At 35.9% G+C, this 12,929-nt stretch overlaps 1 protein-coding gene across 1 annotated transcript; it reads left to right on the top strand.

The window, feature by feature from the left end:
* Positions 1–206: 206 nt before the first annotated feature.
* On the top strand, positions 207–12,308 carry LOC135484301 (uncharacterized). Its single transcript, XM_064765643.1, has 3 exons — positions 207–394; positions 2,796–3,085; positions 3,500–12,308. Exons 1-3 carry the CDS (start codon positions 346–348, stop codon positions 3,524–3,526), a joined length of 366 nt encoding a protein of 121 aa, XP_064621713.1. The 5' UTR covers positions 207–345; the 3' UTR covers positions 3,527–12,308.
* Positions 12,309–12,929: the final 621 nt, after the last annotated feature.

Here is a 12,929-nt window from a genome sequence, read left to right as displayed (position 1 = left end):
GCTGTATTTAATCATGGTTCCGAAATCTAACCAGGGCAGAACTGAACGTAGCCCCTGGCAACCTCTCTGTTGGTAAAGCACCACACGTAATACGACATTTTTGAACAATCGATAGCATGACATTTTAATAGAAAATGTGCCCAATACCCAGCGTTGTCTTGGCTGTTGCAGCGTCGTCATGGTTATTCTAGACTGAAGTTGTTGCGCGTAAGGATCATTGGTTGAGGTTCAGAGCGGGCTGGAGTAACTTTGATTCTGTTTAGGACAGCTGTGTTGATTAAGGTTGGAAAGAGAAGGATTTTGCCCGCCGTCGTATTTTGGACTAACACGTTTCACCCCGGTAAAATGGAGAGCGTCCATGTCATTGTTTTGATCGTACCTTTGATTTGTTTAAGTGAGTATAACTATTCGTATCGTAATTTGTTTCTGTGCCGACATTGATAAACAAAGTTGATACATAATCAGGCTTTTTCTTTCCCTTTCTTGTCAAAACCACCAAATAGATACCATGGACATTGCTGCAATTGGTTGGGGATGGCGAGATTGGACGTAATTCTAAGTGCGAAACTAGCCAGTCTAGTTGATGCCTTGCACGACAGCAAGCAAGCTAATTATCAAATCAAGATGAGATGTCATTGAAATATTTTGTTGTAAATGCAGATGATTTTCAATTTCAAAACACTCACAAATTATAGATTTTTCTTCCACACGGAGGTATGCAGTTGGTCAATTGTCCCAGCTAAAACACACAAGACAGTATGAAATATTGATAACACATTATGTAGCCTACAACAAGAAAAACAATTGTTCTGCCCATCTTCAAAATCAGGTGGACCCGTCTGTCATCCAGTTGATAGATTTGTGATACGGTCCATGTTATACCGGTTCAGACATGTATTAGTCCCTTATTTGTACAAAAGATGATATCCCGGGCAGGAAATAATCATCATAAGACGGAGACTCTTAGGAAATCAGAGTTTAATTATGTTCGCCTCTGAATCAGGAAAGCGAACATAAACTCATATTTCCGTATGCAAATCATTGGTACTAGTATTTAATAAGTACGCTATGTTCAATATCTATCATTTTAGGTATACCTTCTATGGAAATTGGCGAGGATTTGTTTTCTGTTCTTTCACATCGCCAACAATTCTTAACCGTATTTTCGGTTTGAGATGAATTATGGATATGTATGTCAGGAAGAAAAGGCACCGTTACAATGCACAAACGAGTAATTCGTTCGTACTTTGCATAGCGAGCGGGCCCAGTACCTTCTTCTTGTACATATGGTCCCGCATATCCAGCCGAAGTTTTCCGACCTGCGTCAAAATCATATGATCCGTCGGGCAAATTGGTCCACGATAGTGAATAAGTTTAGTTATGGGAATAAATTCAGGAATTTCATGAAGCTGTTTAGAGTTGTTTGATATGAATAACTTAAGGGCACTGTTTAGCCTAAGATATCGAAAAAATCTCGTCACAAAACTAATGAGATTTTTCATCAGGTTTCGTTGACGAAAATTAATAATTGCGTGCTTTTAAAAATATCGAATACAATGCGAAATATTTGCGACTAGATCAATCTCCTATTTGTTTTCTAAATTTGGGTTAGTTTCGAGTTGGAATCAATAGCTGTTTTGATCATAGTATCTGATTTATGATAAATCATTAAAAGATTCTTCGACAGCCAATAAACAAAGGGAACGTGGTATATGACAACCAGAGACATTGCTAAAATCTGAGATGTCAACTCTGCCAGTGACGAGCTGTTTTTTCTACTACATGAACCAAGTTCCAAAGGCACTGTTCCCCGTTGTGTAAGACCAAAGCCAACACTCCCTCCTAGATTAAATTATTAAATAATGTAGAGTATATTTCAATGCAAACCCAACAAACATGTCTGGAGGCAAGCCTCGAAGATAAGCACCCTGGATTGCATTTAAGTTCAATATTAGTTGGGTGATATTGTTTAAGTGTTATTTTGGGTTGTATCCTAGAGCCAGAGTTAGTAGCTTGCCTGATTGTTTCGGGAAAAAAACAAATTTGAAATAGCTGCTTTGTCGCTGAAAGTGAATTGTAAGGAATTATAGTGGTTAATAGTTTCTATAACGATGACCGGTAATATATATGACCACTGATACCAGTGTAAAAGCATTAACAAACTGATGAAATTGAATAGATGAAAGCGTTTTATTTTACCATTAAATCATTCTGAGTAAATGCGCCAAGGCACATCATTTACGGTCAATCGATAGGGGCAAGTTTGCTAAACACAGCTTATACGTGGCGTTTTCTACGCCAATGCCCCTTCCCTGCATTACCTACAACCTAATTGTGTATCGAGGACCAATAGATGCATGGACGTTACTATAGTAACGGGCTTGAATGTAATGGATTGGCTCAGTCATGTGCACTGACATCTATGAAGTGTGAAGTATGAAGTATTATGAAGTGGGCTTTTTTAGTGATAGAATACGCATTTAGTCCATCCGTTTGGTTTCGAGTCAGAGGAGCAATGAATTAGGATATGTGTAATACGTGACAGAGGGACTGGTTGATCTGATATTCCCATTTCCAAGTTTGGATAAATCTAATCTATACCTGCTATTACTTACTGAGTTGATAATGATTCCATTGTGTTCCACTAAAACGGAACCAAGCAGATAGACTTACAATGCATACTCTATCACATTTATCACCTCACTGTTATTTGCATGTTTTTAAAATTATCGCCGTTTTCCCTCCATGCGCAGATGCTCCAAAATCTAATCGGAGTTATTTCTTTGTTTTTCCAGTTGTCCAGTACACTCATGCCACTGGCACACCACCAGTCAGGGCGGCCAACTGCAAGGAGTGCATGTTCTGCCAGGTCGTGGATAAGAAGATGAGCCTAGCTGCATCTAAGACCGAGGTCGATTTGAACCTAACAGAGTGTGCAAACAAATGCCTTACCGACAACACTTGCAAGAGTGTAACGTGGAAGAAAGCCACACTAGAGTGCAGTTTGTTCACTAGTAACAGCAATTCCAACTCGAACCTGGCTGCAGAAACTGGTACTGAGTACTGGGGTTATGATTCGTGCAGTGTAAGTTGACGATCATGGCAATGTCGAATCGTTCCGTGGAATGTTGAGACGGATTGCCATACGGGTCTATTTTCGCTTTAAAAAATGTGACTGGCGATGACCAAGTTTTCTTTCAGTTTTTAAATACAGGACTCTCCAAAAGTTTAGAACTAGTTTGTTTAATCACCCTACAGAAGCATTAGAGTAAAGGTTGGAATACTGGTATGTCGTGATCTCCAAAGTTTCGTTCAAAGAATCTCATGCATGTATATGAAAACCAGTGATGAAATAAATAAGATATGAAGAAATAATGTAACAATTAAAAAAAATAACTTCCCAAATACCATGCTTCATCATTAAATACACGTATGTGCAAACATATCATGACAGCAGTGTGTTATGTTCATGGCTGTATTTGACTGTTCTCCATTTCAGCCATCCCCAACGTACACTTGTGCGTAATCTGGTGAAGTCGACGCTCCTGAAAAAAACAAGACTTGCTTTATCTCCGTCCATGAGTGTACGTAGTGATGCACAACAACACCTATAGCCGGGAAATGTGTACCGTCTATATAAATGGGAACAACCACCATATATCTGCTCCAAGTCCTGTGATAAGTCGATTTAAACTTGTAAACAGTCTGTTTGAGTAACAGTGTGTACTCTTATGCGTTGCAGTGTGACACTGCTGGAATCTCGAAAGTTATTTGAATTGTCTTAGCGTGCGCATGCACCAAGCGGGACAATATGATTAATGGAAGTAGAAAAACAGTTGTATGGTTGCGTCTTGGTTCGCTCCTGCAGATAGCCACACACGCGCGACGAAGCTAATGATCAGCGGGCCGTTTGCCTCCGGGAAAGTGTAAGAAAATTAAATATTGTAAAACCTCAGAAAAGGTCTGAAATTCTCAAATCCGGTACCCTCACCCTCTCCAGTCAGAAATCATCGCCGAAGCCGGTGTAGAAGTTTGACTCCAAAGATGAAATGCCCGGGGAACAAAGGAATCTTATGTGATCCAATCTCTGAGCTGTTGACAGTCATGCCTTCGAGAGAAACATGTACCACAATCCGTAAAAATTGGTCAGGATACTTTATATTCCAGGGGGACATTTTCTACTTCTACAATTGGCACAGATTTGTGTCTGTTAATTATCTGCACATTCCTGAGAAGTATCGATTTATTACAGATGACAGGGCCTGCATGTATTTGAACAGTGCACAACCATTACAGCAAAGTTCGGAAATTCTAGATCTTGAAAAACGAGTTCAACCCTGACTACCCCCCACCCTCTTAATTTCAAATGATGCTTTTTTAGTTTGCAATGTTTCTTTTAAGCCCTTATCAAAGCTTGGCTCCAAAGAAAGTAGTTCTACTGTATTTGGCACAAACAAGGATTCCAGTGGTGTCACACAAACGTCGGGGATTTGTCAACTGCTGAAGATATGTCTACATGTATAAATGTTTGCGATGCCAAAATGTGCATTTTCTTTTTTATATATTTTACGTTCAACAATGCCGGGAACATTACATGTACGTCTGAAGCAAGTATATGTTAGCCGTTGACAGTGTTTCAGTTTGTTTTGTTTTTTTGGTGATGTACAAAATTACACGCACGCTTTATAGTATTTAGAAGTAAGTATACACTGTGATTTATTTATCACAACACGCCAATCGTTTTTACCTGTAGTCTAAAATAATGTGAACTTTTCCTTTTCTCTTCGCCAAAAAGGTCTTCTGAGAGAAAAGCAGATAGAAGCACTTGGGTTATTCTACTATTATATAGACCGAACGGACACTCAATATATTGAACTCGTTAGTTAAGAGACTTTATCATCTATCTTGAAAGTTCAAGTTATTTTCTGACTGCTTGTATATTTGATAATAATTTGCCCATCCTAAAGTATGTAAATGTTATTTATTGTATTTTGATCATGCATTCAGTATATAAGTACCAAAGTTTGTAGGTAATCAGATTATATAAAGATTACTAAGTCACATTTCTCTCTCTCCTTACAAACTGCTCACTATAAATCTCTGACATGTGCATGTATATGGTATTTAATCAACTTGATAAGTATCTCTATTTCAGAAATGATGTCAGTAAAGAATCCAGGTAATAAAGATACAGGAAAAAGGTACAGGAAAAAAAGTACGGAAATGAAGGTACAGGAAATAAAAGTACCGGACATAAAGGTACCAGAAAAAAGGTACTTGAAAAATAGGTACACAAAATGGCATAAATAGGTAAAAAAGGTTCACAATTATTTTTTTAAATATCATTTGAATTCTCCCTTTTTCTTTTTATAACTTTAACTTTATTTGTTGCGTAGGCATTGCATAGGCCTTAGAAATAGGTATATCAAATTTCCAGTATACCGTTATGGTTTTCAAGAGTGTAAACACGGCTATCAAGATCATGATGATTGTAAAGATTCTAGGACAATTCCCTCTGCAAAAGGGTTAACCGATAAATGTACCCATGTTCAAGTTAAATTGCAATTAATCAATTAACATTCATCATAGAGCTGGACCCAATTAACAATGTGCCTGGCCAATTAGGTTTTAACAGATAAATCATTAGATTTAGACCAAACACAAGCTTTTTAGGGAAATTGGCGAGAATCTTAATGTGAAATGCCAGGTAGGATGCCAGGTGCGCCCCACCCCCCTTTCCCAATATCCTGGATCCGCCCCTATAAGAATACGACTCGAGTATTTTAAAATTTAAAAGAACATGAATGTACATGTACTTATTACCAAAAAAAACGTCAGCTCCCCTTTTGGGCAACTTCTTCCATGAATTTTCCTCAAATTCATTCCGTTACAAAATTATCCGCAATGTATTAAACTATTTTAAGGCACCACCTTAGTCACAGAAGAAGAAAAATAGGCAAGAAAAGATTAAGACATAGGCCGAGTCTGAACCAGTTGAAGAGAATAATATTCTGAAAAAAAATTGTGTACCTTTTTTACCTATTTATGCCATTTTGTGTACTTTTTTCCAGTACTTTTTTTCCGGTACCTTTATTTTCAGTACTTTTATTTCCTATACTTTTATTTCCTGTACCTTCATTTCCGTACCTTTTTTTCCTGTACCTTTTTTCCTGTACTTTTTTACCGTATACCGTCAGTAAAGTATCATATGGTACAGTACAATGTCCGCGAATAAGATATATGTTGAAAGCTTGATATACGATACAAAAGGATATAGAAGACAACCATACATTGTAACTCTGAACAGTAAAAAATTAAATCGGGCGACATGTGGTCAAATAATATATACTTTAACCATCGTGAAATCTTATTCATTTTTGTTCTTATTTTTAATTCTCTAACAAGCGCAAATAAATCAGAGTGGTAAATGTTAAGCCTACACACATTTGATCAAAACACACCAAATGCCGTGATAATGCAATTATCCACCGCCATATATACATGTTCTAATACATAGGCTTCCAAATAATTCGATAAAAAGATAACAGGGTCGGCAATTATTTTGCTGCTTTCTGCCCAGACTGTATTCATCTAGCAAACTTGCGAAGTGGTTCAAAGTACAAATAAAACTTCAAATGAAAAACAAAAGTTCAGTTAATAAGTTAATGAAAGTCGTCAAACCTTGAATTCATGAATTCTGAAATAAAATTTGAAATTTTCAGATACACTGCCTCTGAACACATTACACAACGATTTTTATGAGACCTAATGACTACTCATAAATCGTTGTCCAATTAGTAACCATGGCAATCATTCTTTCCAAAATTGACATTCGATTTATAAAAGGTTTAAAAACCATAAAATACGCATGTTGTATGCAATTTTGAAATAATTTTAAGAAGTCGACTCATTATAATAGCTACATCGGCTCAATCTGATCAGCACCAACTGCGAATATTCAAAACATCAGCCAACGTTGTCTGCTGATGCTGACAGTACGGTATGACTTCAGCAACAAAACCGCAATTGATGTTCTAATTTTTCCATGACTATGATTTTTTTCGAACAGAACGTTTGATTTACACGGATGTGCGTACATGCATTCAGTGAGTATTAACTTTATATACACATGTATGTTTATTCGTACTGAGGAAATCTAGTACAATTTGAAACAGTAAGCAAGTTAAGAAAATACAGAAAAGAACATTACACTGAATACAGACAAAGCAATGTACAATATACTTAATTGGACATTCTACTAATGTCCCTGCATCTTTGAGTAATTAACATGACAGACTTTCTCAGTTCACACACAGCATTTCTATCATGTCACTGATTTCATAAAAATTGAGTTGGTCATCTCCCGAGAAATGGTTCACCAAATACATGTACAAAGAAGACTCAGCGACAAGTTTACTAATACATGTACATTCTTTAAGTGACTTGTACTTGAACATACTTGCATTTTATAACATTGTCCTTCATGGTCAACCCTGAATGAAGGCAATGCTCATATACAAGAAGATCACTCACAACCAAAACAAAAAATTAAATACATGAAGGCCAACGGTCATGCTGACTGAATATCTAGTATATACAATCATGCTACATGTTTTATTTTATTTATTCCTTCGAGCAATTTAACCTGCCTTCAGCAAACAATTCTTTGTATGCTTTCAGTGCTTACAATTCATGTATGTTCATTTCCCCGAGCAGTTAAAGATATTCTAACTCGCATAGTTTGGGGATTTTACCAAAATTGAATGTTTGCGTATCAAAAAGACAACCTCCACATCGCATTTTATGAGGTTTTGTTTGTTTGTTAGGGTTGTTGTTGTATCTGTACTATTCATTTCCATCGAATCTGAGAACACATAATGTACGGTATATATATTGAGCTGTATTAAATCTTAACCTGGGATTTCTTTTGTGTATTTTAGAATGGTGCATATCTATACATTCTGATCGATTAAAAAAATTGTTAGAGCGGTGTCACTTCTTTCAGCAAAACGAATGCGTCACAATAACGGCAACAAGAAGAATTCATCCCGTTCTCAATTATTTGAGCTCTAGAAGGAAGTCTCATTTTAAAAATGTAATTGGAAGCTTGATATTAAAAGGCAAGCGCATGACTGTCACGTGCACTTTTGTTGTCACACGACTTTTCCATAGGATTGTTCACAGCGATGAGTTCCTGGTGCCTCGTTCTGTTTTTGTTGTGCAACGTAAAATGTCCGCCATGGTGCAACTTCCAACCCGATTTTAAATCTCTTTGTTTTAGTTGGTCTCTGAGAAATTCAACATGTCTTCAAAACTGCGCAATGAATCGTAGGTGTCCGTTACGTGCCATTTTGACCATTTACACCAGAATAAGGTTTTTATTCAGAAGAAAATAGCATTAAAGAAAGAAAAATCACAAACCATCAGTGATACATTCTACTTTTTAGTTCAGTTCTGATAATTATACTTGGAGTTTATGCTTGCGCTTCTGATGGCACAAACCATCATGTTGCAGTAAAGTAAGAACGTAAGACTAGTAATTCCAGCGTAATTACTGGCATCTTTGAGTGAAGAATATTACTCATCTATTTCGTCTAATCTGTGATGTTCACAAAATGGCGGACTGTTGGAAATGACCGATGACACGTAACCCAAGCACAACAAACAACTTGGTAATCAAACCTTGGATAATAACGCATCAGATATGGTGTAACAATCTACCAGTATATCTCACATTCAAATACTTAGTTTATGTTTGTTGTAATATCCGACTGCATTTTGCCCAGCAGATTTTCTGTTGTTTGCCAAATTGCGATCTTCTGTAAGGATGATTTTGTCCTCACTTTAGTAATTGATTTGACAATTTTCTCTTTTCTGGTGTATTTCAAACCAACCGGGAATAGTGTAAAGTATTTACTCCGTTGAACGACACTTTCGATTGTACACTGCATCGTACTAATTACACATTCCTGATTAATAAACTGTATCACATTGTGATTAAATGTAACATGTTGTTGGGTGAACCCAATCCCCAAGTAAGATTTCTATAAGACGTGCATGTTTTCAAATCCTCAATAATTCCATATGTGATTATTGATTCTAAAAGCATGAAAATCTACGAAATTGTCGAAAAGCCAAATAAACCGATAATTTTTTTCCCAATTTCACTAGATATGTAAGACTTGAAATAAAGTCTTGCCCAGAATATGTATGCGAGTAATTGTTTTGTCAGGCGACATCTTTAACTCAGGTTTTCTGTTCACCTGGTAGATGACAAAACAGCGCCAAATAAAGGGGCCAGTTGGGAGGGTCAGAAAATACAAGCATCTCTGATTTGCTGAAAAGGAGAAATTGGCTTAGAAGAAATGGAATGTTTTTCTGGCATTCTTGAAAACTCCGTGTCGTACAGTTCGCCTATAACTAGACAAGGATGCCACTCTCTGTTTTCGTTTTTCATCTTCCCAGAACACGTACAGGCCAGGAAACGTTATTTATAGTGGTATACATGTACATTGTATATTGATCACATCCTAATTTCGAAATAAGCTGATTTAAATAAGTCTGTGTTATTAAAACCAGGGCTCCGTCGCAAAATAACAACGAACTTATGATTATGAGTTTGACTTCAGTTAAAAATGTTAATTTTGATTTGTACCTTGCGACTTTACTTGAAATGTGTAATTAGTAGACCTCCTGATGTATGCATCCTTATAAAAACTATCCGGGAACATCATGTATATATTTGCCCTATTGTCAGAACCTTTTATATTTCTTGATAAAGTGGCATATTATTGTCTTCAATGAGGTTGTTCTACCCTGGGATTAAAAATCAATTCCAGCATTGTCGTAATACCCATGCTTGATATGTATGGAAATCAACGAGTCTTATATAAATAGCACCAAACAGCTAGCTTCCCTTTTTACCGTATATATCATCGAAACATGAGAAAAGCGGTATTTTTTTGTTGCACAAGCCAAATTGAGAACACTGATGTACCGGTAAACAATCGATTGACAGGTTCATTGAAGAATCACTAACCAATCCTTTTAACCCAGAACAGTATATTGAATATATATTTTGTACATGGTGTATGGTGGTACATATTCCTTAGTGCGAATTGTTATTCTGCCAAGTACTTTTTGTGTTTAACACGGGGATATACATGTAAACACACAGAGAATGTTTAACAGTGAAAGAGTGTATTGTTAAAACTAACTCGCTGTTTTGTCGCAATTTTTAATGGACTTTATATATGAATCATGACCCTACTGACGATAATATAACTTTTGAGCAATTAGTTTATAGTGCTTTGCAAAAAGATATAGTTGTTCAAGTCCAGTGCAGTTTAAGTGCTAATCCTTAAGATGAGATGAGGGATAACATGTGCATTGCTGAAACTCATTTCTACTTCTGGTACCGAAAAATAAAACGGTTACCCTTGAATGTCTGGTAAACATATTTTAGTGTACGAGACCTGCATGTAAATTATAAACTCCATGTAAATATTGTCTTGGCCATACGAGGCCAATACATGTAATGTTATCAAGGTTAAACAGTTCTAATCTATGTACCTAGTTTTACAGATTGATCCCCAATTTGGGAAAATTCCTTTCTAGAGATTTTAAATGTCTACATTGTTGTTCAAGTCCACCTGAAAGCATTATCGATTTATCGATTATCGATTTTAGTCATTGGTCGTTTTTTATCAGATATACCGGTATTCATTTTACTGTTTTCCTAAGAATTTGGCCGTCCATCCTAAAAACTTCGTTACTTGAGAAATTATTTTCGAGGTTAAAAATAAATAATTCCGTTGGCGTAAATGTTTCCTCGAGTTTGATATTATTAGCCCCAGTGTCGGCCTTCAAATTTTAGGTTCAATGCACTGCGCATCGATACATGTATTTGGGTGTCTGATATTTTTTTTACGCTGGTAAAGTTATGTCAGTGGTACAGGTCCAGTTAGAAAAAAAACAGTCTTATGTCATAAGATTTCTTTAAACACCGTCACCCTGCTTGAATATAGGTTTGCCCTGATTCTGAATTTTGTACTGATCTATGCATGGTGTATCTTCACAAAATCAACGGAAATCTTACGGTTACCGTTTTCCATTGGAGTTGTTAAACCTAACAAATGCAGAAATACACAAGGGTGGCCTGTACTGCTTCCTATACCTGTACTCGAAACTGCAGTATGAATACTTTGAAAAGGTTTCGATTGTTCGTCTCCAGTAGTCGATCACTTGAGAAAGTACTAGTATATACATGTATATCATCATTCCGAAGTCCAGTACAAAATATCGATCAGAAGTGTGACATCGATTTAACCTGGGGGGGTCGATGCCATGTGAACAGTGAAAGTTTTAACCTGGGGATAAATGTGTATGGTAGTTATCTATTGGAAATTTATAATTGCCTCAAGTGTTACCCCGAGACAATGTAGCCCGAACTGTAACTGAAAAAGGGTATGAGAATTTGAAAAATATATTTTATGTGTTAATATTCTCTGTATGAAACGTGCGAATGCCATTATTATATTTCAACTCCCGTTTAAAACATTGATTTAAATGTCGAATGACCTTTATGTTGTACAGGTATTTGTAAATCTTTGTGCACGTCTACAATAATTTGACATCGAACAAAAGACTACCGTACCACCCCTACCACTCTCTTATTCGGTTTCTTTCGTATGATTCTGGTAAGTTTACCTCGAGAAAATGTCGTAAATACTTAAAATATTATGTTATCCAACTGTAGTTTAAGCCTAGTACAAAACATTTATCAGACGTCTATGAAATTTGAAATATCACACTTTTTTGCCACAAAAACATTTTCTTGGTTAGTTTTATGGAATAATGTGTCCTGTATATAACACTGATTAACAACTAAAATCAAATCATCTACTTTAAACAAGTACATGTTAGTAATAAAAAAGAACAAATTCAGAAAATTGAAAAATATCATTAAAGTCCACCATCTTTGTCTATTTTTGAAAAAATACATTACTTTAATTATCCTACCAGTATGTTTATTAGCTTACCTTTGGTAAGACTTTGACTTGATAACTGACCTGAGAAATTTTGTATTTATATTCCGACTTAAATTTTACCTTTGGTAAGATTCTGATTGTCCATCTTGAGAACATGTTGTTGATAACTTGAGAAATTATATTATCATTGTTATTCAGGTTCAGTACAAAACATTTATTAGAAATGTGATAATAATTCAACCTGAGGATCTTTTACTCACAAATGTATTCTAAGGTCGATTGTACACGCACTGTTTTAGCGCATTATGCTTTAGATTTTGTTGAATAAAGTTTATTTTACAAATGATGCGTTGCTTTAGTTATTTGATTGTTTAGTAGGTGCACTTCATTGTTCTGTAAATCTCAAAACTATCCAATAATATGCGATAGGGTAGGACTGCAGTTGTACATGTTTGCACTATAAATGCATCGCTATGTCAACTAGACATATATGCATTTCGACATCATGATCGATTAATCAACGTGATCGTATGGTGATGTGACTACGGACCTCGCTCCTTCTTCAATTTTGTGACAGGTGAAACCTTCAAACTTAAAAAACTACAAATGAACTATATTTATAACACCATTGTGTTTATTCATAAGAAAACATTTATTTTTTTTACTGTACACTGATTTTATTTAGAACAATGATTTTCACACGTGGATGTACATGCACGTTGTCTCGAATACATTAACATAGCACATAGACATATGAAATCAGAACACATAACACATAACACATTGAAATGATAAAACTGACATCTGATCCAATCATTATCCGTTTCAGAGTCAAAACGAACGGTGTCGCAAAGATACATACATATACCATGATGATTTATGTCAGTGACCAAGAGGAACTAACAGTTATCCATTATCCAACCTTCTTGCAAACATGAT

The sequence above is a fragment of the Lineus longissimus genome, chromosome 3 (assembly GCF_910592395.1).
Source record: "Lineus longissimus chromosome 3, tnLinLong1.2, whole genome shotgun sequence".
NCBI classification, from domain to species: domain Eukaryota; kingdom Metazoa; phylum Nemertea; class Pilidiophora; order Heteronemertea; family Lineidae; genus Lineus; species Lineus longissimus.
This window is presented reverse-complemented; position numbering and strand designations above follow the sequence as displayed.

Bases quoted from the DNA above. Each gene is read 5' to 3' on its own strand.
- LOC135484301 (XM_064765643.1), top strand. From the start codon at position 346: ATGGAGAGCGTCCATGTCATTGTTTTGATCGTACCTTTGATTTGTTTA. The intron at 395-2,795 runs GTGAGTATAACT...TTGTTTTTCCAG, and splicing joins CGTACCTTTGATTTGTTTAA to TTGTCCAGTACACTCATGCC. The intron at 3,086-3,499 runs GTAAGTTGACGA...TCTCCATTTCAG, and splicing joins GGGGTTATGATTCGTGCAGT to CCATCCCCAACGTACACTTG.